General features: G+C 41.5%; 1 protein-coding gene across 1 annotated transcript; it reads right to left on the bottom strand.

Moving 5' to 3' along the window:
• Positions 1–1,233: 1,233 nt before the first annotated feature.
• LOC135162459 (uncharacterized) lies at positions 1,234–3,982 on the bottom strand. Its single transcript, XM_064120941.1, has 3 exons — positions 3,786–3,982; positions 1,579–3,714; positions 1,234–1,499 (listed from the first exon to the last, which is right to left on the bottom strand). The coding sequence occupies exons 2-3, from the start codon at positions 1,943–1,945 to the stop codon at positions 1,237–1,239; spliced, it is 630 nt and encodes a 209-aa protein (XP_063977011.1). The 5' UTR covers positions 1,946–3,714; positions 3,786–3,982; the 3' UTR covers positions 1,234–1,236.
• Positions 3,983–22,139: the final 18,157 nt, after the last annotated feature.

Genomic DNA, 22,139 nt, shown 5'->3' with positions numbered 1-22,139 from the left:
TGTCCGGGCCGACACCTCCCTCCCAATGGGCTCCGGCCTGAAACAAAAGGAAAATAAGAACACATTAATATTGAATATTTATAGGAAAATGAGGAAAGGAGGGGGTATTTTAGTAGAGGACTGATAGGCATGACAGGAAGGGGTTAGAGGGAATAGAGAGAGAGAGACGGACAGACAGACAGACAAAGCTTACCATGTAAGCCTCGTCCTCGGCATCCGCCAACCATTTGGCGGCCCTGGCGTGCATCGCCATCCAGGGTTTCACCCTCCTCATCCTCCCACCGCAGCCACTCGTTGGCCTCCCTCTGGTAGGCCCGCTTCCTCCTGGTGGCCTGCATCTGGAAAATAGAAAAAGCACAATGAATTAAAAATTTAAAAAAAGACAAACAGAATGAATTTAAAAAACTAAAACAAACGAAAAACGAAAAATCTAAAAACTAAAACAAACGAAAAATTAAAAAATCTAAAACAAGCGAAATGAATTTGAAAACTAAACAACTAAAACAAACGAAAATTAAAAGCTAAAACAACAAAAATTGAAATAAGAAAAATACGCGGATTCTAAATTTTAAAACCACGAAACCTATACCCCGCGACGGGCAGGTATTTAAACAATATAAAAACGCGTGAAAAAAACATTAAAAAAAGAACCCTCGGACGGTAAAACACTGAGAATTAAAAAACCGCGAAACACACACCAACAACTGCGAAACACCACGAAAAACATGCAAAAAATATAGAAAAAAACTTACCTCGCGAGCATAATCTTGACATGCTCCTGCACAGGTGACTTTCACCATGTTTAATTTTTTTTTTAATAAAAAACGAAAAACAAAAAAAACACTAAAACTTGACGAACACTGGAGTCCTCCGGATGACGATGGTGAAAGAGGACGAGTAGTGGAACCTCACGGTTTATATAACTTTGCCCCACTATTCGCCCTCAACCCTCTAACCCGTAAGTTAGAGGGAGATGAGGGTAAGGATATATGTAGGAAAGACGAGGAAAAAGTCAAAATTGTTCTCTAAACCCTCTTAACAACGAGAAGGAAAGAGACAATAAACGAAAGGATTCAGGGCACCGACGAAGAAGAAGAAGCGAGAGAAATTTCCTCTAGCTTCTACGAGAAAAAAAAGGGCTGGGGACAGGAGAGGGAATATTGGGTCTTGCCTAGCAATAAAAAAAAGTCAAGACATCACTCTTGCAATAAAATTTATGACCTTTATTGCAGCTATCTAAAAAAATACAAAAATGTTTAATAAATGTTTAAGCCGAACGGTTACTGGGTGATAACGGGTAAAATCAAGACTCTGGAGGGCCAATCGTTCATCATCATCATTAGCGCTTTGATCCAATTGCATCGCAATGTGATCAAGCTCTTTTTGACGCTGCGTTGGAGTGCATCGCGCTTCGTAATCGCCCTCGCGATTCCTTTGTTCTAGATTCGCGCCCAACGCGACTAGAACGGCCTCGATTTCCTCGATAGTTTTCCGCGGTTCTGAAACAAAAAACAATACAAGATTAGCTTAAGTCAATCTAATCTAAAAATTCCTATGATTGATTGGTTGAATATTTACTTGTGAGGGTTGAGGCCGCGAAATTCAGTGGCCCATGCTGAGCATCTTCACCCTCGCGTTCCAGGATTAAATTAATAACTGATGGAGTGCTGGGAATGATCTCGATCGATGAATCCAATTCCATCATGGTCTCAGGGATGATATCCTTCGATGTGTGGTCCTTGGATCGATTTTTTTCGGATTCGCGAGCTCTAAATTGTCTTTGTTTTTCCTTAGCTAGTTCGCGGCGTTTTTCGCGAGCGATAAAGTCGGCCTTCTTTTTTTCCGCGAGTTTTAAACGTTTTTCGCGAGCCTGTATTTTTTTCAGATCCTTTTTCTTATCAATATAGTTCACTTGATTGAATACGTCAAGATCTTGTTCTAGCATATTAATCCACAACTTTTTTTTTTCTGTGCTCACTTGCACGATTTCACTTGTTTTTTTATTATTGACTTTCAGGATTTTAGAGTCACTTTGAGTGCTACCGGGTGATTTATGGCCCAATCGTCTGGTTGAGTTTTTCTTCTTCTTCTCAACCGTTTGAAGGTCAGAGTCAATATTTTGTAACGTGGTAGATTTTTACGGACATAAAAATGAACCAGTTAACCCGCCCTTTTCCTTTGATCGTCCAAAAACGGAACAAATGCTCTGAAGGGCGCCAGTTGTTCTTTGTCTCGACGGGAACAACAAACCGAAAAACGTACTCGAAGCGGATAACTCACGGCAACGAACTAAAATTCCAACTAAAACGTAAACTCAATAACTTAAAGCTAAAAGATCAAAGAAAAGGTGGTATTTGCTCACGCTGGTCAGGATGTAGGTTATGGAGAGAGGGGTGGTTCGGGGTGTGCTGGTCACTGGGCTATCAATTCCATAAATTCAAAACTCAACACATATTTAATATTTCTTTACGGAACTATATTCTTTAACTTTCGATAATAAGAACTCAAAATACAATTTTCTACAATATTCCAAATATTAATAATAACGCAGATATAAACCCAATAATTTTTGTGAGAGAGAGAGAGAGATCTTATAAATTACTCGATATTCCATTTATTTTAAGGAACGTAAGCGTATCGTCGCAGAGAGAAATTCAACTATGTTAATCCATCTAATCCATTACAATAAATTTTATCAAAACCAAATAAAACAAAGAGAATATACCGATCCTAATATCGAGCTAAATGTTATTAATTTACCCGAAAACCTAACAGTCCATAATTTGGAACTCAGTGCTAATACTCGATAAATTCAATAAATCCGAATTATAATTTTCAAGGCGTCATAAACGCAATTAATAATGACAATTCCTAACGTAACATAATCTATAAAACGTACGGGCTCCGAGAGCATAACACATAGTATCTAAAACGACGGACGCGGGATATACACTATACGGAGGCGCGACCTTGGCGAGAGAAATACGCGGGACATTCTCGCGGAGACGCGTAACGTAAACACACGTAAACTCGTATTCGAAACGACGAATCATTAGACACTTTTTATTAGCGAAGTGTAATTCGCAATGGTCTAAGGCACAATAAAAGAAAAAGAACAAATCTCTAGGCGATAAACGCAAACACAGCTTTCCAGAAAAATATCTGTAAAAGACAATAATCTACAAATGATCCACACGACTAACACGTATCCAAATTCAGATTTTGGATTATAAAATAAACCAAAAGGGCCAAAGGCACAAAAATGGAATAAATCCATAGGCGATAAACGCAGACACAATATTTCATAGAAATATCGGTAAAAGGCAAAACTTGCAAATTCTTCCAAATTAATTTGGAATATATGGATAATCCATAATAAAACGTAATTTTGGAATATATAAAATAAACCAAAAGGCACAAATGTACAAAAGAATTCGAAATTCCAAAGGCAGTAACGTAAAATCAAATATTTTGGCGACTAGCGCAAAGTATTTCCTCAATACGAGAATATTCTCCCAAATTCCACAACAGGTGTGACCTCATCAAGGTCATGAGTATTGCGTCACCCTGACATGGCTTGCAATTGCTAGGCAATTGTTAAGCAATATAAAAGACGTTGAACGTAAAAGACGTAACTGCATGGTTTTGGCGTTATTTAGGCTCTACCGCACAGAGCAATATCTAATCGAACTAAATAAACCGCAAAATACTACCCTGAAATGAGAATCCAGGATAAATTGATTTAATCTCTAATAACCATTATTAACAATAAATGAAAAGCTCACGGTTGCGACGTGTACGCGCTGGGAGACAATGATCGATTATATCTCGGACAACGCGTCGATTCGACTTCAATGGTCCTCGGATAATTGTCCTGATGATTTGGTGTTCTCCTGGCGATGGTTCGAGCACAACTAATAAACTAATTATCACTAAATTCACTACTAATTCGATTGATGCTGATACCACACGTGGTGATGTCGGCGACGTCTGCGTAGCAACTGTTGCTACGCGACAGGTTGGCGCATGGCGACCGACGGGAGCGTAGCGCTCCAGGCGTTATGGCAACGCAGAGTTGGCCTGGTAGGTCTCGGCGCGAAAGTTCAAATGGTCGCGTAACTCAAATTCTATCTCCGCGGTCGTATTCTCGGGATCTCCGGGGTTAGAAGAAACGTAACTAAATAATTAAAATAAAATAACATTTTCGCGATTTGTTTTTATTTTCTATCGCTCTAAATTTTAACGTAAACGTAACCTAAATCGACCTTTGGCAATCCACGCGATGGTAATGGTCGTGATTACTCGCGTGGCCTTCCACCCTAAAACTAAACTCAAAACCCATCCTACCCCGTAAATCCACTTATCTGAGCGGCAGTATTTCACCTGCACCTACACGTTTCCGCGAAAACAATAGAGGGGTTTCAATTCGAATAAATTACGTGGCTTGGTAATATCTTGGCCTAAAAGCGTAATAATTCTCCTTGAACCAATAACCCAAATTGCCAAACCGCGACACGCGTCAATTATCCGCAAAACCCAATAAACGTAACAAAAATTCCATATAGCTACTGATTTTACTATTCCGAAACCTAATTAACTAAAAACGCAAGAATATATATTTTAGATCTCTTAAAAATAATTAAATTAATCCCTCATTCTAAATTCTTACTGATTTATTTTCTCTCTCTCTCTTTTACTCACGAAATCTAGGTTGGTATAGACCTCAAAGGATTCCTTTGGAATTCCTTACACCCCTTCCCCTTGACGGTTCCGTATCCGGGTACGCCTTGTTCAAGAGTTGGTATTGGTGGTGTTGGGTGTCCGTCCTTCCTTCCTTCAGCACTGTAGCATAGTGCTCACCTGATGGTTTGGTGTCCTTCGAACCCACGACCTCAGTTGAGAGTCTCATGTCTTGACACTCTGGAGTCGATGACGTAGGGAATTTTTGGGTCCATACTCGAAACAATGGATTTATTCAGTCAATGGTTCTCACAGGTTAACTAAATGTTGATAAGTCTCCCTTCTCTCTCCCTTTACCATTCGACTTTGGACGGTCGTATCCGCAAAACAACGAGAAATATAGGCTCATAGGGGAGCATGTGGCGCGATAGGCTGATGAGCAAAAAAAAAAGGTTGTCCTTTATTTTGGAGGCCCTGCTGTCCTCATCTTCTCCACGAACCGGGCAAAGGCAGCTGGGTCCAAACGCGCAATACCCTCTAGCTATTCCTCGGCATTCCGGGGGGTGGCAGTCGTAATACTGATCCTCCGGGTCTCAGTGGGATCACTACCCGAAGACCGCTTGGCCGGATTGGCAGATTGTTTGGAGGTACCTTGGGCAGACTCAGAGGTGGTGGACGAGACTACCGAAGGGACCTTCTGACCCATCGCGGAGGTCTTCAGCCGTTTGGCGACTGAATCCGCATAAGTGAGGCCTTGGGCATGACTCAATCTGGCTTGGACAGATTGTCTCTCCGAAGGGCTGGAGCGGATAGTTCCATCAGGGAGGTAGATAGTGACGGACCTCTTGGGCACAGCTCCCTGATTGTCCTTCGGGGTTCTGAACTTGTTCAGGATGGTGGCACGTGGTGCAGTTTTGGGGTTCGGCTGGGGTAGCTGGTCCACCGAATTGGCCTTGATGGCAGCTCGAGCTCTCTCGTGGCGTTGGAGTTCACCAGAAAAGACGTTACAACGCCACTTCCCGCAGACGACGCAGTAGTCATGCCTGACGAGGTTTGGACAGTCGGGGTATCCATGACCATACCCATGGCATTGATGACACCGAACTCCTCTCCGGGAGCGTTTGGTGAAATCTTTGGAGACTTCTCCAACCTTCTCACTTGGAGTGATCTCGGGCAGATCTTTGACCGTCAGGTGTTTGGCAGGATCTTCTGCAGGGGTTTCAGCCAATTCTTCTTGGGACGCGTGTATTTCCAATACATCAGCAGGATTGGTGGGTTCCTCACAAGGGGTGTTGGGTGTGGGCTCGGGGTTAGACATAGGAGTGGTGGTGTTGGGGTTAGGTTCTGGGCAGGGTGAGGATATGTCCGGAGTGGGAATTGAGGGATTCGCATTTGTGGCAGTTGCATCTGCAATTGGGGTTGAGGGATAGGTGAACCACGGACTGGGGAGTTGAGTGTGGTCAGGTGGACAGGGTGTTGGGTCGGGATTAGGTGTTGGGGAAACGTCCCCAATGGCCATTTGGGCAACCTCCTCAGCAATGCAGGCGGAGTACCAATCCTGCGTCTGGGGCTTCTCCCCCTGAATTTCCTCCAGTGATGGAAATGGAGGCATCTGAGTAAACTCTGCAGGTGGCTCTTGGTTGAGCAGAGAGGTGGCGAATAAACGCAAGACGGCCATAAAGGCAGGCTCTTTATGGGCTATAGCCCAAAGTGCTTCACCAAATGATGTCAATGGTGACCACCACATCTTCTCAGCTTTTGGCAGCTGAATGACGGTGGTGTCCTTGGCCTTACTGGCAGTGGCTTGGTCAGCAGGTGGGAGAGTCGCTTGACTCTCGACTGGGTTGGCGTCCTTGGTCGCAGTTTTCGAGACAGTAGTCTCCTCAAGGTTGGCGTCCCGTATCGCAAAGTTTGAGGGTGTTCTCTCTGGGTCGTTGACCTTCATAGGCTCCTCACCCATCTCCTTCTCCATGGTATTCTGAGAAATTGGATGTATAAGTAAGGGAATTTGTTCATATATAGTGAGGTGCAATAGGTGAAATATGGCATACAATAGCAAAATAAAAGCGATTCTCATCTCGGGTACTTAGATTATGATTCGTCATCCTCATCTAATTCAGCGACGGTGTATATGGTTTTAAATCCTGTACTGATACTTCACCTTGATTTTTACCTGAGAAATCCGCAAGTTGATAACGTGTTTTCGATATTTTCTTATAAACAACGTAAGAGCCTTCAAAGGGTGGCACAAGAGCGGCAGAGAAATGTTTCGCTGCATTCGAAAGTGGGTGTGATCGGCGCACAACAAGGTCTCCTTCATGAAATTCATGATCACGACGGCGCAAATTATAATAGTGAGCTTGGTGAGCTTGAGCTTCAAATAACGCATGATGCAGGGTCTTACGGAGGATCTCCAGCCGTTTCATACGTTTTACCCACTCTTCCGGTGATCCAGGTTCTATTTCTAGCTCACCTTCCAGGTCTCGACGAAGAGAAATAGCCGGTAGAGGTTCACGACCAAAATTGGCAAAGGCAGGAGTAGACTGCAAGGCGTTGTGAAACGCGGTATTGAATGCGAATCGAAATTCATGCAGGTGTGAATATCGAAATCCCCGATGTGACGTCAAAGGAAATCGTTGGATAGGATTTTGGATGAGGTAGGAAGGGGAACAGGATAATTCTCCATATAATTTTTGCAAGAAAAATTACTCACGTTCGATGGTCGCTATCCACAAAGGCTCTAAGCATCATTTTTAAAACCCGATTCACCCGTTCGACAGGATTTGCCTGAGGGTGATACGGAGGCGAGGTTTGGTGTCGCATACCCGTGATGGCGACTAAGGCACGGATATCCTTATTGATGAACTCCGTCCCATTGTCCGTGAATAGGACTCTCGGAGTTCCCCAACGAGATACTATAACATTCTCAAGATGTTCTCGAATAATTTTCCCAGTTGCACCACGCAAAGGGATGACTTCGATCCATTTCGTGAAGAGATCTTGAAGAACGAGAATGTAACAATGGCCAGCTTTACTAGCAGTGATTGGGCCCATGATATCGGCGGCAACCGTAGTCCAAGGTTCTTCAATTACTCGATTCCCCATGAAACCTCTAGGTGGTGCGTTCTCCACCTTACATAATTGGCACGTAGTGCAGCGGTTGACGAAACTTATGACGTCACTTAACATCTTGGGCCAGTAGTACAATTGGACCAGTCGTCGATAAGTTTTATCTACTCCAAGGTGGCCAGATTGCGGCAATTCGTGGCATTCAGCAATAGCTTGTGAGCGAAGTACCCTTGGGAGAACCAGTTTCCAAGCGTCCAAGTCTTCCATCTCCACGGAAATAAATTCGGAAGGGCGATGATGGTATAATTGTCCCTTTGAAATTTTCCAATCGGGGAAGAATTTCGGCACCTTCTGCACATGGTAGAACTTATTGTTGTACCATTTATCGTCGCTTACGCGAATACGCTCGATTGTCTCATAATCGGCACTCTCCTGATCTGGAGCACGGGATAGGGCATCAGGTACGTGATGCAGAGCTCCACGACGGTGTACAATCTTGAAGTCATACTCCATCATGCTGAGGGCCCACCTGGCAAGTCGTCCAGTTGGATTTTTCAGATTATGCAACCAGCGAAGGCTACTGTGATCAGTGATCACCGTAAAGGCATACCCTTCCAGGTAGCAACGAAATTTATGGATAGACCATAAGACGGCTAAGCACTCTAACTCGGTGACCGTATATTTCTTCTCAGTGGCTGTTAATGCGTGACTCGCATAAGCAATGACTCTCTCAGCACCGTCAATAACTTGAGTGAGTACAGCACCTAATCCAATAGTGCTGGCATCTGTTTGCAGAGTGAAGGGTAGCTCGAAGTTCGGACAGGCCAAGGTTGGCGAAGTCGTCAAGCCTTCCTTCAAAGCGTTGAAAGCATGTTCTTGTTCCTCTCCCCACTGCCAAGGTTGTTGTTTCCTGGTGAGACGTGTGAGGAGTTCGGCGGTAGTCGCAAATTGTGGAATGAAACGACGGTACCACGACGCCATACCTAGAAATCGGCGTAACTGCTTAAGGGTCTTGGGAGCTGGATAGTTGAGGACCGGTTCGATTTTCTCCGGATCTACCTGCAATCCTGCACTGTTGACTATGAAGCCAAGGTATTTAACTTGGGAGCAACAGAAGTGGCTCTTCTCCCTGTTTATCGATAATCCAGCGGACTTGATTTTATCCAGAACTTCCTTGAGGTATCTCATGTGTTCCTCAAAGGTCCGAGATATGATGATGATGTCGTCTAGGTAGACGAAGACGTTGGGGTATAACCCTTGACCCAATAGGCGATCGAGTAGGCGCTGGAATGTAGCCGGCGCATTAGTAAGGCCATAAGGCATCCGCTGAAAGTGGTATAAACCTCTTCGAGGAGCGATGAACGCAGTAATTTCCTGACTTTCCGGATCTAATGGGATCTGAAAGTACGCTTGGCTTAAATCCAGCGTAGTGATATAACGCGCATGACGCAATTCATCCAATATTCCAGTCATATTAGGGATTGGATAGGCATCTTTCTTTGTCACGGTGTTCACCCGACGAAAATCGATGCAAAATCGGTTTTTAGCGTTCGGTTTTCGAACCATAACGACGGGACTGGACCATTCGCTCTTTGATGGCACTATTATGTCGTTCTCCAGCATCGAGTCGACTTCCTTCCACATGACCTCACGAATGGCGGGGCTCACAGGATAGGGCTTTTGCTTGATTGGAGCATTAGCTCCAACGTCGATGTGATGGGACGTAAGGGCTGTAATTCCTGGCTTCCCAGTGTCTTAGGGAGATTCATCTCCAGGAATTCTTCGAGTATTTTCTCTTGCGTGGTTTCCAGGGTACGTAAGTAGTAAGTGGGCACGATTGGCGAATTTTATTCCAGGAATCGCCCCCCTTTCCCCTTTTTCCAGACGTGTCCGAACACGTTTTCCCCATTGTCCTTTGAGGAGGACGTCGCCGCTCTAGGGCCCCCCTGGGGTGAGGGTCCCCAAAGAATGTCATTGTTCGACAGGAAGTGGGTGGTGGGTGGGTGGCAAGGGCCACGCGATTCAAAGGGGGGGGGGGGGTAAGGGTCACGTGGTTCAAAGGGCGGGGGGGGGCGTGGGAAATGTGGGTATATATGTGGAAATGAAATAAATATATAATACATAATTTATTGAGTATATAAATCATTTATTCAGAAATTATACTTGTATGAGGGGTGGTACATAATATTAGGGATTTAAAAAATAGAGGTAATCAAAATTATTATTATTATTATTAAATTAATGCAAACGGAATATATTTTTTAAAGACCGTTGGGTACAATGCACACTACCTTTACCAGACAAGTTCTGAAAAGGCTTACTTAAATTTCTACGATTACAATTGCGTTTTTGAATAATTTTGTTGAACATTTTCATAACAATGCGATCGTTACGTTTTGTGTCTGAAGTAAATAGTTTATGAAAGGACTGTAAAGACCGATCATTGAACAACCAGTGAAGCACAACAATGCAGTACTGCCCACAAACATCAGACGATATATCTTGGAGTCTCTTCTGGCTCCATTCATAAACATTGCAATTTCGCTTAAGGCGCTGAGAGATTCTTGTATCGAAGGGTGGCATTCCGAAGCTGTCGAAATAGATTCCTCGCCTATTTGAACCGAGGTAAACGGCAACCCAGTGACTTCCTGCCTGATTGTGGTTGTCGGTGTTGACGATGATAGCACAGGGCCGGGGCCATGTCCAGGGGACACGGTCGGCAGGGTAGACACCTCCAATGCATGCATCTGTATGCGGTAATATCTCCAGGAGCTCAAGTGTATTCATAGAACGACGCCAATCCGGGAAATGAGCGTTGGTCTCGTTCAGCAGGTTAAATGCAACTAATGCAATCTTATGCTGCACATCCATTAAGTAGTCTTCCATTTTCATCCGCTGTAGTCGACAATAACCTGCCTTGTGGAATCAATTTCTAGCAAATTGTCATATTCGGCGTACAACAAACAATTTACATTCTACTCTGTTGCTCTATTGAAGCGAACTTCAATGCGAATACTTCCACTTTTCACCAGATTCCAATGGCCAGCGGAACTTGCAGATAAATCAGGGGTCAGATCAAACGCGAACAAGCAAAATCCATCGGAATAGCCCGCACGAGATATGCTATTTCCATGGTCACTGAAATGTGTTCCAGTACCAGCAAATAGTGTGTTGAATGCTTCCACATCTAGGCAGACGCCAGAGGTGAAACTTGGCTGCAGAGGTTTTGTAGGTACTTGACGTCCATCGACATTCAGACATAAAAAGTTTATCCCAAAATTTTGAAAGTTGAAGGGATTCTTCTTCCTCGAGCCGTTGAAACTGGCATTTTCAACAAATCCCAGTATGATTCTTTTAGGCAGCTGTCCCAAAATCGCATTGTCTATTGTCTCTCCCATAATCCCATTATGGAGAACAAAAGATTTGACCTCAACCCGTGTCAAAGGATATTTCGCAGTTGTCTTTGCAAGTGTTTTAGCATGAGCTATCAAAGTTCCAGGGCTGAGTTTGACACGACGAATAATCAAGGAGGCTTCTACTATACGCTGCTTATAATTCAGGGCACTATCGTCCATAAGGCAAAAGTCGTCCTTTGCACGGATAAGACGAACGCGTAGCTCTACGCCATTCATCAAAAACTTATCTTGATTGAACACGTCACAATGTAAATGTCCCAGTAGATCAAAGGCTTTTCCACCTTTAGTAAAGGCCTGACGTGCGGCTAACCCATTGTTGTTTCTCGCATCACCCGCCGCTACAGCAGTAGAATCCATTGCACCATAACTATCCGTAGCCCAAAGAGACATTCCAAGATGGGAGGATGGGATGGGATGGGATTGGCATCTGTTCCATAGTTTAGCAATGTTTCAATGTATGCTCTATAGGCGTACAGATTATTCGGAGGCGTCACAACTTTTTGGTTGAAATATACATCCACTTGATTAAACATTGAATGTAAAAAATTATTCACAGGACCAACAGAGTCCTCGAGTACAGCAGAGCCATCGGGTTTCAGGATTCTGGCGCGAACTTTGATGATGGTATGTGCCAAATCAATATATTCTTCTCCATGGCCTGGTACGATGAATTCAATTGGGGCATCGTCCGACAGCGTAGATACAGGATTATAATAAACAAATTGAGAATTTTCAATACTTGTTTGGGTAGGTGGTATGATAAATAGGTCCAGCTCCGACTTCACACACTCAGAAGAGTGCGAATGTCGAAACGACATGATAATTAGTTGAAAATATCGTACAAATCACGAGTCTTCCGCTTTGATTTACGTCTCGTTACTTTTTTCACTTTCTTGCTTTTTTTGTTTGCAACGGGTCTCTTCTTTTTATTCTTCCGAGTTTTGGATGTCTTGGCAGATCCGTGGCCAGTGAGCTTATGAGAGGCGAGGCGTTTACGCTTCCTCTTATATCCTGAACCACGCATCATGGTCCCAATTTTGTCCTGGGCCCTCCTTTTCAATTTCAATCCAGACTCGGCTAATCGGTCTTCCAGCGCCACCTTTAAAGGCTTGCCATTTGTCACTACATCCCCAACAACGTTAATACCCGCATTGAGAGCTTCTTTACCGACAGCTCTGGCTGCGCTTCCCAGATAGGGCAGAATGCGCCGAAAAAGACCCCCAAGGAAAGCACCAATTCCATGTCCTCTTTGATAAGGACTTCCAACGAATACCCTTCCAAAATCACTATATCGATCCACTGTTCCTCCACCAGCTTGGTTTGCGTAATATGTAATGTAGGGACTCATTTTTTAGTCAATCAATCCTCTTGAAATGAAGTGTCACGTTCAAAGGACCATACTCGAATGGAATCATATCACCCTGATTGCATCTTATATCTATTTCAATTGTGCGAAATGAATACCTCATCAATGGAATATAATGAGGAGTGGAAAACGTAGTACAGTGTATGGACCCATAGGTATACGTAGAAACGCTGAATGGTACCACTCGTAACAGAGATGACTGCACGTCACCTGTTACGGAGGGTACACAAATATCGCTGTAGATGAACAAATTCGCAGGCAAGCCTCTGGCCAAACTTGCTGGTAAAGATCCTTCACAATAGGGCCTGGCGCTTGTGAGGTTGTGCACACGTCTCTCGAACCCCAACATATCGGCTCCTTTATCGGAAAAGTCTATTGCATGAACTGTGCTAGTGCAGTTTCTGGTGTTGCAGTGTTTTACAATTTTCACAAAACTTTGTTGAGTCAAATATTCACATCGGATATGAGCACTCAAAGGCGGAAAAGTATTCATGAACCCCACTAAATCTGTTATATCTTTGAAAACTGCAGTAGGTAGAAATCATGGGACGCCTGGCAGATGTGAAACATCGTGTGTGTACAAGTAATATGCATAAAAGATAATATTATTACAGGAATTAAATATAGCCTAATGAAAAAATGAAGTATTACGAGATTCTTACAGTAAATGGTAACTTTATTTAATCAACATTTATTTACATGATATAAAAATTCGATATTAGTATCAAGTTGCCACAATTTAAATATTTTCATCTGTGGCTTCAATAATAGTTATATTCGATTTTTCCTCTGCCGGTATTACTGTGACGATTGGTCGATGATAACTAAAGTACGTTACGAAAGTATTGGATGAAACACCATCAAGATATCTCACAAATCTATTGTTGTTTCATATTTGGTAGTAGATTCTTTTGGATCGTTATTGATTTGCCATGGAAATTCTTTTTGAAGAAATGTCATTAATGGCATTGATTCAGCTCTTGCAAAATTTACACTGAAATATGCAGCTAAAAATGATGGTAGTTTATGTTTATTCGTTTTAAGAATTATTGAACCTGTTTGACTATAAGGAAATAACCTTTCATGTAAAAATGAAATGAGATGATCCATTTTGTTATTAGGTGAAATGTATATATTACAATCATAATTAATTCACTTCCGTCTTGTAGTTTAACATGTGAAGAACACATATTTCCAATAGAGGCAATAGTTTAAAATAGTCTGGTACTATTCGATTAATAAAGTCTTACACAACATTGATAGTATGCCTTGTGTTTAACTGATCAGGGTGACGTCCAGTTTCAATAATAATATTTTGTGATCCTTCGGATGATTGTTGGGAACTGAAATATTTAAAACAATATGATATTGAAATACACAAAAAAAAAAAAAATTTTAAGTGTGGCTTCAATATACTCATGAACTCAAATCTTAGTTAATTATTGCAATATATGACTAAGGATTTGCAAATATAAATTTTATTAATAAATTTTTCTATATTAATTCCTTCATGAATAATAAAAGAATACTTAATTGAAGATAATATTAATATAATTTATATAAATTATTAATATGATTAATATGAATATAATTAATTAAATATAAAAATATAATAATTACATTTATGGAGACTTGAAAAATACGATCTACTTACTGATGACTTGGTAGTATACCATTGTGTAGTTTCACTTTCTTTGCACAAGGTTGATCACTTTGATCTTCTGAGTTATCACTGTCACACATATTTTATTGTCAAAAATTAAAATGAAAAATTAAATAAAACGCAGGTTATGTGTACCGTAGTAAACAACAACGTCGAACTGAGTGAGAAGCCACACCGTACACTCTACTACACAGAATATAGATAGGCATACCATAGTATAGCCTGGCGAATGCTCGCCACGGCAAGTTTCGCCACGCCAACGATTCAGTTTAGGGGTGCGCCTATAGATGTTTCACATCAAAAATGTTTGTAGTGCGTTTACCTTACTCTTATTGGGGATTGGATTACTAACGAAATTGATTGAAGCATCTTTTCGATCACGTATATGTAAAAAATTGCAAGGAAATTGTATTTCACTCAGACCCACTACCCATTCTCCTTCCAGTTCAACTTGTTTTGGAAGCAAGGTTGTGAATTTCGATGCTGTATTATCAGGATGATAGCTCATGCTGCTGTTGCTGGGAAGCACCATATAAAATTCGTTTCTCTTCATTTTTTCCCAATTGCATACAGTTCTGCAGCAGGTATCCAAGAATCAAACTTATCAGGATATCCTTCCCAATGAACAAGAACCTGCTTATTTTTTCCTTTTCCCTTCGAGCGTATGACACGTTCCACTATGAACTCGTCCTCGTCCGTTGGTTTATTGACAAGCACCAATTCTGGTTCGTAGAAAAATCCCTCAATTGGTTCGTCAGCAAAATCCATCAACTCGTATATCGGCAATGATTGCTTAAAAACAGCTTTCGTTATTTTGAATATTTCTTTACTCCAATTAGTTTCATATCCTTTCTCAAAGGTGCCTTTCGTTCGACTGATGCGTACATAGTCGCCAACTTTATATTTAAAGGATTCTTTACGTGGTTTCTCCGTCTTGAATCGACTTTGTATATTACGCCATACGTATGGTGCATTATCCATCGTCACAGCCGCAGGCGCCATCTTTATTGAAGAATGTCGCGCGTTGTTGTAAGACTCGACAATTTGTTTCAAAACATCTGTATACTTATATGTTCGACTATGTGTAAAGTAGCGCCACATACGTTCCTTCAATGTCCGATTGAAGCGCTCCACAACTGCAGCTTTTATGTCGGGATTACGTGCAACACGAAATTTTATTTTCTTATCAGACAGAAATTTTTGGACACTGCTGGCCATAAATTCTTTTCCCTTGTCCGTTTGTATAGAAACAGGAACGCGACCTCCATTCGTATCCATTATACGCTTGAAAGCTTCAAGAACCTGTGATGCTGATGTGTCTTTCAATGGTTCTACCCAGGCAAACTTACTCAAGACATCAATAACTACAAGCAAATATGAAATCCCATCATTATATGTTTTTAATGATCTCAATTCAACTAGGTCTGCCTCCCGCACATCATCAATGTTGGTTACTGTATAATGAAGACGTGGAAATTTACGCTTAATGGGTTTATGAAGAGTATAAGTGTTCTGAGCATTAAGCCAATTTTTTATTTCACTTTCAGGTATTTCTTTCTTATGTTTTGACAAAATATTTCGAGCCCCTGTGTATGCCTCAGGCTCTGGAAGGTTAAAATATGTCCTCGAGAGTTTTTCATTGTTCAAAACGGAAGCCATGATGTAACTTTGCCGGTTTTCGCAGTGTAGGGAGAACTAAGCCGGGGTTTTTTCGAGTTTTTACGGGGGCGATGAACAGGAGGAGTGCGTGATCTATAGCTTTTCCTTCTTCTACCTTCGTCTACGGAACTCTCGTCCTCTGAAATTTCAGGTTCTCTTCGATTCCTAATGTCTGGCAATGCTGGTGGAGGCTGATGAAACTTGGGATTACCCAGAAACTCCCGAGGGGTGTTCAGGCTTTGGAGATAAACGGCAAAATGCTCCCATCCTTTAGCTGAATATGTTTTCCGTGCTCTGACAACATCTTGTATGAGATCCACAATATTGACACCAGGAAATGTCTGTCCATCCAAAGTCACTTGTCCTTTTGAATTCCATTTGAGTCTGTTAGCAGTATCAATGGCGTCAATGTATTCTAGTATACCAGCGGCTTTTCGCTGATATACTTTAGGTACGGTAGCAACAATAGCTTTTGGGTCGTATCGTTCAGTGGTTTCAGTTTCGACGTGGGCCTCCGTTTCTAACGCCGGCGTTTTATTTTGTTCGGTATAAAACAAATATCGCCTCAGAACGTCGTTATACAGCTTCCATTTTTCATATTCGTCTCTCGGGCTTTTCGAATTTAAAATTTCCAATAGCTGGGTATCTAATCTACTTGTAACAGTGCCTGGAGTTTGGGCTGATGGCTGAATTTCTTTAGCCAATTCAGTTAAAACATGGTGAGCATCAACATGTGAAGAATTTTTTTTTAGACGTTCCACACTGTCCTCTGGTACAAGAATCATTTTACGTGCATGTTCCATCCTTATACAATGGCTGAGATAAGTGCGCTTATCAGAGGACCCAATATCATCGGTAAAATTGAACCACCTTTCTGATTAATGATTTTTTTCTTACTATTTAAACTTTGTTTTTTATCGGCGAGTTTTCTCAATAGTTTTTTATGTTTGCACAGTTTTGATTTCTCGCAATTTTTCAAAGGAATATTTCCGTGTAACAAATTTAAAGCACACTCGCAAATGCAGCGAATTACATCTTTATTAGCGTGTTGTATTATTACTCGGCGTAGCCTGGGTGGTGCGTAGATGAGTGCGTGTAATAAGGCTGTATTTTTTTCTCCCAGCGACTTGCGAACAGAGCCGCTTTCAGAACGACTTCTCCTTGCCATTACACATGAACGACTGGTACACTCCGTGATGCCCCTCCTCCTTTTATATTGCGATCCTTCCGCGGAATATAAACATAATGATGGGGATCACTGGGGAATACATTGGTACGAAACCTACAGTTTTCAGGAGTCGATTGTTTCAAATCTAGCAACAAATAGCCATGAGCTGCCGAAGTTGCATCAAAATCGGCTTCTTGCAGAAATTTTGGATCTTCTGGATAGATTTTACGAGCCAAATGGGCAATTTGTGCACGATCTCTGGGATTTTTAAATACGACGATGTAATTTGTATTCAATGAAATGTCTCTCTGTCCTTTTCCTTGGTGGAATAAATTTTGAGATAGAAACATTACACTGAGATTTTTATAATGGCTTCCTTTTGTAAATAAATCAACTATTGCACCATTCGAAGATTCCCGCATCAAATCGTCCACGACAACCAATTTTGGCTTATTATCATCAAAATCTCCAGATCTTGGTAGGCCTTCACGAAATTCGACAAAATTATTATCATAATCTGAATATCCATTCTGCCACTCAGCGTAATAAAAGATCACTTTTTCAATTTGTGTATCGCACATTTGCTTAATTTCCTTCAAAAACCTTTTAACAAAAAATGTTTTTCCACAACCCGTGGGACCACAAATCATTGCAGTAAAGGGATGTTTCCACCTCGTGTCCATATTGCCTTCTGATTAATCATGCCTAAAATCTCATCATTTTATACAATTTAACGATATCCGAAAATATGGATTTGAAAATGCTAGAGAGGGGCGTGACGTAATGCACCTGTATTCGGGTCAAGTGGGCTTGCCTATGACTAGGGCAAGGACAATGCGCGTAGGCGGGGGCAGGTAAAAAAGGCGAAGAAGTGCAGTAGCCCCCCTGTGGCGCCAACAGTAAAACCCCTGACTTTTCCCAATACAGCCCGAATTTTCTCGCACTAACTGCAGTCGTCCAAGGGACATTCACAATGTCGGACCCAAACGATTTAGCGGGGCCCAGTGACGCGTCCGAAGAAAATACTACACCTCCACAGGGAGATTTTGATTGGATAAATAATTTTGATCTTGAGTTATTCGGTGATTTTGCCATTGAAAATAATTTTGATGGAGATTTATTCGAAAATTTTAATTCTGCGCTCTTTGATATTCAATGTGGTGGTGGTGAAAATGTTGTGAGTGACCCTAAGGCTTTGGAAGCTGTTGAAGAGTTTAATCTAGATTTACTAGATCAACAGAATGGTAAGTATCTAGCTTCATACCTTCTATAATACCGAGAAAAAATTTTAGGCATATTTTTTATTGAAAAATACTAAACCCAATTTCAGATCAACAAAATGGCCGCGAAGAAAAGATTGAAAATCGATTGCCTGCCTTAAGGACAATACGACGATCACGTCAGAGGCTTCCACGTTTCAAACTCGACACACATGTGATGGAGTTTGCAATCAACCCTTTACCTGAAAGTCGTGACCCTGCCGACTGGGTTGAAGAAGCTTTTCGAGATGTCTATCATAAAATTATTGAGGCTGGAGGACGTGGTATGAATCGAATGTGTCTTACATTCAATTTTGCAAATATGCAAAGAGACAATGCCTGGATAAGTCCACGTGCGATCAAAGGATATGAGTTTCAAGATCTATGGAATCTTGTCAGCTCTATCGCGCAGAGCGCAAACGGTTTCGGATGTGCCGATAAGTTTTGGATCAAACTTCACGTGGCTGAAGCCCCGGTAGGTCAAGGTTTCCTTGAAAACGGCATGAAAAGAGGGCTTAGTAGAAAATGTATCCTTCAGATTTCGAATGAAGATGGCTTGTGTCTAGCCCGATCACTTGTTGTGGCCAAAGCACATGCAGAAAAATTAAAAACCAGAGCGGAGAAGAGCAAGATCCACAAGGTATGGCAGGCAATCCGGCAATGCAAGGGAAAAATGCAACGTAAGGAGGCCGAAAGACTAACTCGAAGGGCAGGAGTCATTGCTCCTGACGAAGGCTGTGGTCTACAGGAAGTTGCTCAATATCAGCGATACTTGGCTGAAGAAGGATGCCTTATCAAGGTCTATTCCCTCATGAGAAACGGAAAAGATCACCCTGTGCTCTACGATGGTACACCTGAATTGATTAGCAGAAAGATGGCCGTCCGATATACCTTACCGATTGTGTATTATCCTGAAGAGAACCACTATGAGCCAATCCAAAATTTACCTTCATTCTTTGGCGTGAAGTATTATTGCGACCATTGTAACAAACCTTACACTACGCAAGGACATGTTTGTGATAGGACTTGTGATAGGTGTTTGAAGAATCCTCCGTGTGACTCTACGATTGTTGATAAAATAGTGTGTGACGATTGTAATCGAGAGTTTCACGGGCAATTGTGCTTCGATCAACATAAGAAACCAGGATCTTTCAGCGGAAATAACCCCACCGTCTGTGACTATATAAAATTGTGTGGCCAATGTAATACGAAAATTAATCATCGCAAAACTCAGAATCATGTGTGCCATAAATATTATTGCAACGTATGTCAAAAGGACGAAGATATTTCTCATCTCTGCTATATGCCCACCTTAAAAAGCAAGAAAAAATTGACTTTGAAACGCGTGGCGTTTGTTTTCTACGACTTTGAAACCAGACAGGATGAGCTTCTGCAAGGAACTACAGATGTCAACGTACACATTCCTAATCTTTGCGTTGCCCAAACTGTGTGTGATCGTTGTGCAGATATGACCGACGATGACATTGTGAACGCCAACGATAATCACGGAAATCCGTGTGGCGTGTGTAAACATCGGGAAAATGTTTTCGATGGTGAGGATCCTGTGCGAGGATTTGTTGATTACATCACGTCGATGGGTAAGACGTATAAAAAAGTAGTTTGTATTGCACATAACGCGAAAGGCTATGATTCACAATTCGTTTTGAGAGACGTCATGAAACGCATTATCAGTCAAATTAAAGCGATAATTAACGGAACAAACATTATCTTGATGGATTTTGGGGATAATAAATTTATAGACAGTTTAAATTATTTTCACATGGGTCTTGCAAGTTTACCGAAAGCTTTTGGATTGGGGAATATAGCGAAAGGCTATTTTCCACATTTTTTCAATACAAAAGACAATCAAAACTACGTAGGGCCTATACCTGATAGAAAATATTATGGTGCTGACACTATGGGAGTACAAGATCGTGAAAAATTCTTATCCTGGTATAATGATCGTGTCGAAGAAAATTATGAATTTGATTTTCGTAAAGAAATTCTTCATTATTGCAGGCTTGATGTTACAATTTTGAGACGAGCCTGTGTTGAATTTCGAAAACTGATTATGAATGCTGGAAATGTCTGTCCTTTTACAGAATGTATAACGATCGCTTCTACATGCATGCGTATTTTTCAAACAAATTTCTTAAAAGACAAGCAGATCAGCATTATACCGCAGGGAGGATATCGGTTAGGGAAAGTGCAGTCGAAAATCGCAATTGAATGGCTCTTGTGGCGCGAACATTGCGAGAATCATCGAATAATACATGCCGGACGAACTCGTGAGCACAGAACAACTTCAGGCCTGCGTCTAGATGGTTTTTGGGAGGATACCGCGAATAATAATAAGAAATATGCATATCAGTTCCACGGATGTTATTGGCATGGATGCCCACGGTGTTTCAAATTCACTAGAGATAAAGAGTTAAGTCACAAGGATACACTAGAGAGTCGATCTGAGAGAACAGGGGCTATTACACGGGAATTGCGACACTCGGGTTATGAAGTCGTTGAAATGTGGGAATGCGATTTTATTCGTCAAAAAAAGACAGATCATGCACTGGCGAATTTTGTAGAAAACGTTGATCAGCAGATGTTTATAGCCCTGGATCCACGCGATGCGTTTTTCGGGGGACGAACAGGAAATACCGTAACACATTATGATGTAAAAGATAATGAAAAAATTCGCTATGTTGACGTTTTTTCGTTATTCCCATACGTTTTAAAGACAGGGATTTTCCTGATTGGACATCCCACTGTCCATGTGGGGCGTGATTGTCAGCTTATACGCCCTAATAATAATATTTCGCGGATAGAAGGTCTTGTGAAATGTCGCGTTTTACCCCCTCGTCAATTATTTCACCCTGTTTTACCAGTAAAAGCTCATGGAAAGTTACTGTTCCCTCTCTGTCGATCATGCTGCGATGATCTTGTACAAGACAATTGCCCTCATGATGATCCCGCTGATCGCGAATTTTTGGGAACTTGGGTCGCTCCAGAACTTCGTAAAGCCGTAGAAATGGGGTATAAAATATTAGAAATCAGTGAGCTTTGGGAGTATAAGAGAACTACGCGTTATAATTCTGTGACGCGAACAGGCGGATTATTTGCCCAATACATTAACATTTTTTTGAAAATAAAACAAGAGGCTTCGGATTGGCCCGCTGAGTGTGTAGATGATAAATCAAAGAATAGATATTGTATCGTTTGAGAGATACTTCCGAATGCCGTGGTAAACTTTATTCGGATATTAATGGGGTGGATAAAATACTCGAAATTCTAACACTTTTTGATAATATTAATGAATATATTTGGTTTTGGATTGTACAATGTCACAGTGGACTGTATTGAATGTTGGGAATGAATTTATCGTACTGACTCAAGATGAGCAAGTCGCAGCCTTTATACCGAGCTAGAATCGTTGTAAATTGCTCGGTATTGTAAAATTGGGGAATTCCCGGAACAACTAAATATTGGGAATCTAACACAAATATTGGGACTCATAAAGTTAGAGTAGGGTCTAGATCCCCTGGGACGCGGACGATGGTCATAGGGACTAGGGATATAGTGACCTGGGATTAGGAATTTTTAGTGGAAGTGCTTTTATGACACTACATTAAAATATGAAAATTATGATCGTAAATGAGTGGGGAAAATTAAGATACAGATGTTCTAGTAATAAAATTCGTAATCCTAATGAGACACCATATGAAGAACAAATTGCTATCACGACTCAACAGATATATTGCTGAATATGAGGCGCGAGAAGGTATAAAACTTGACAAAGATAAAATTCAAAAGAATGCCGGATTAAGAGCCGTAGCAAAACTTTGTTTAAACTGTCTCTGGGGTA

The sequence above is a fragment of the Diachasmimorpha longicaudata genome, chromosome 5 (genome assembly GCF_034640455.1).
Source record: "Diachasmimorpha longicaudata isolate KC_UGA_2023 chromosome 5, iyDiaLong2, whole genome shotgun sequence".
NCBI classification, from domain to species: Eukaryota; Metazoa; Arthropoda; class Insecta; order Hymenoptera; family Braconidae; genus Diachasmimorpha; species Diachasmimorpha longicaudata.
The sequence above is the reverse complement of the archived record's forward strand: the minus strand, read 5'-3'. Positions and strand labels throughout refer to the sequence as shown.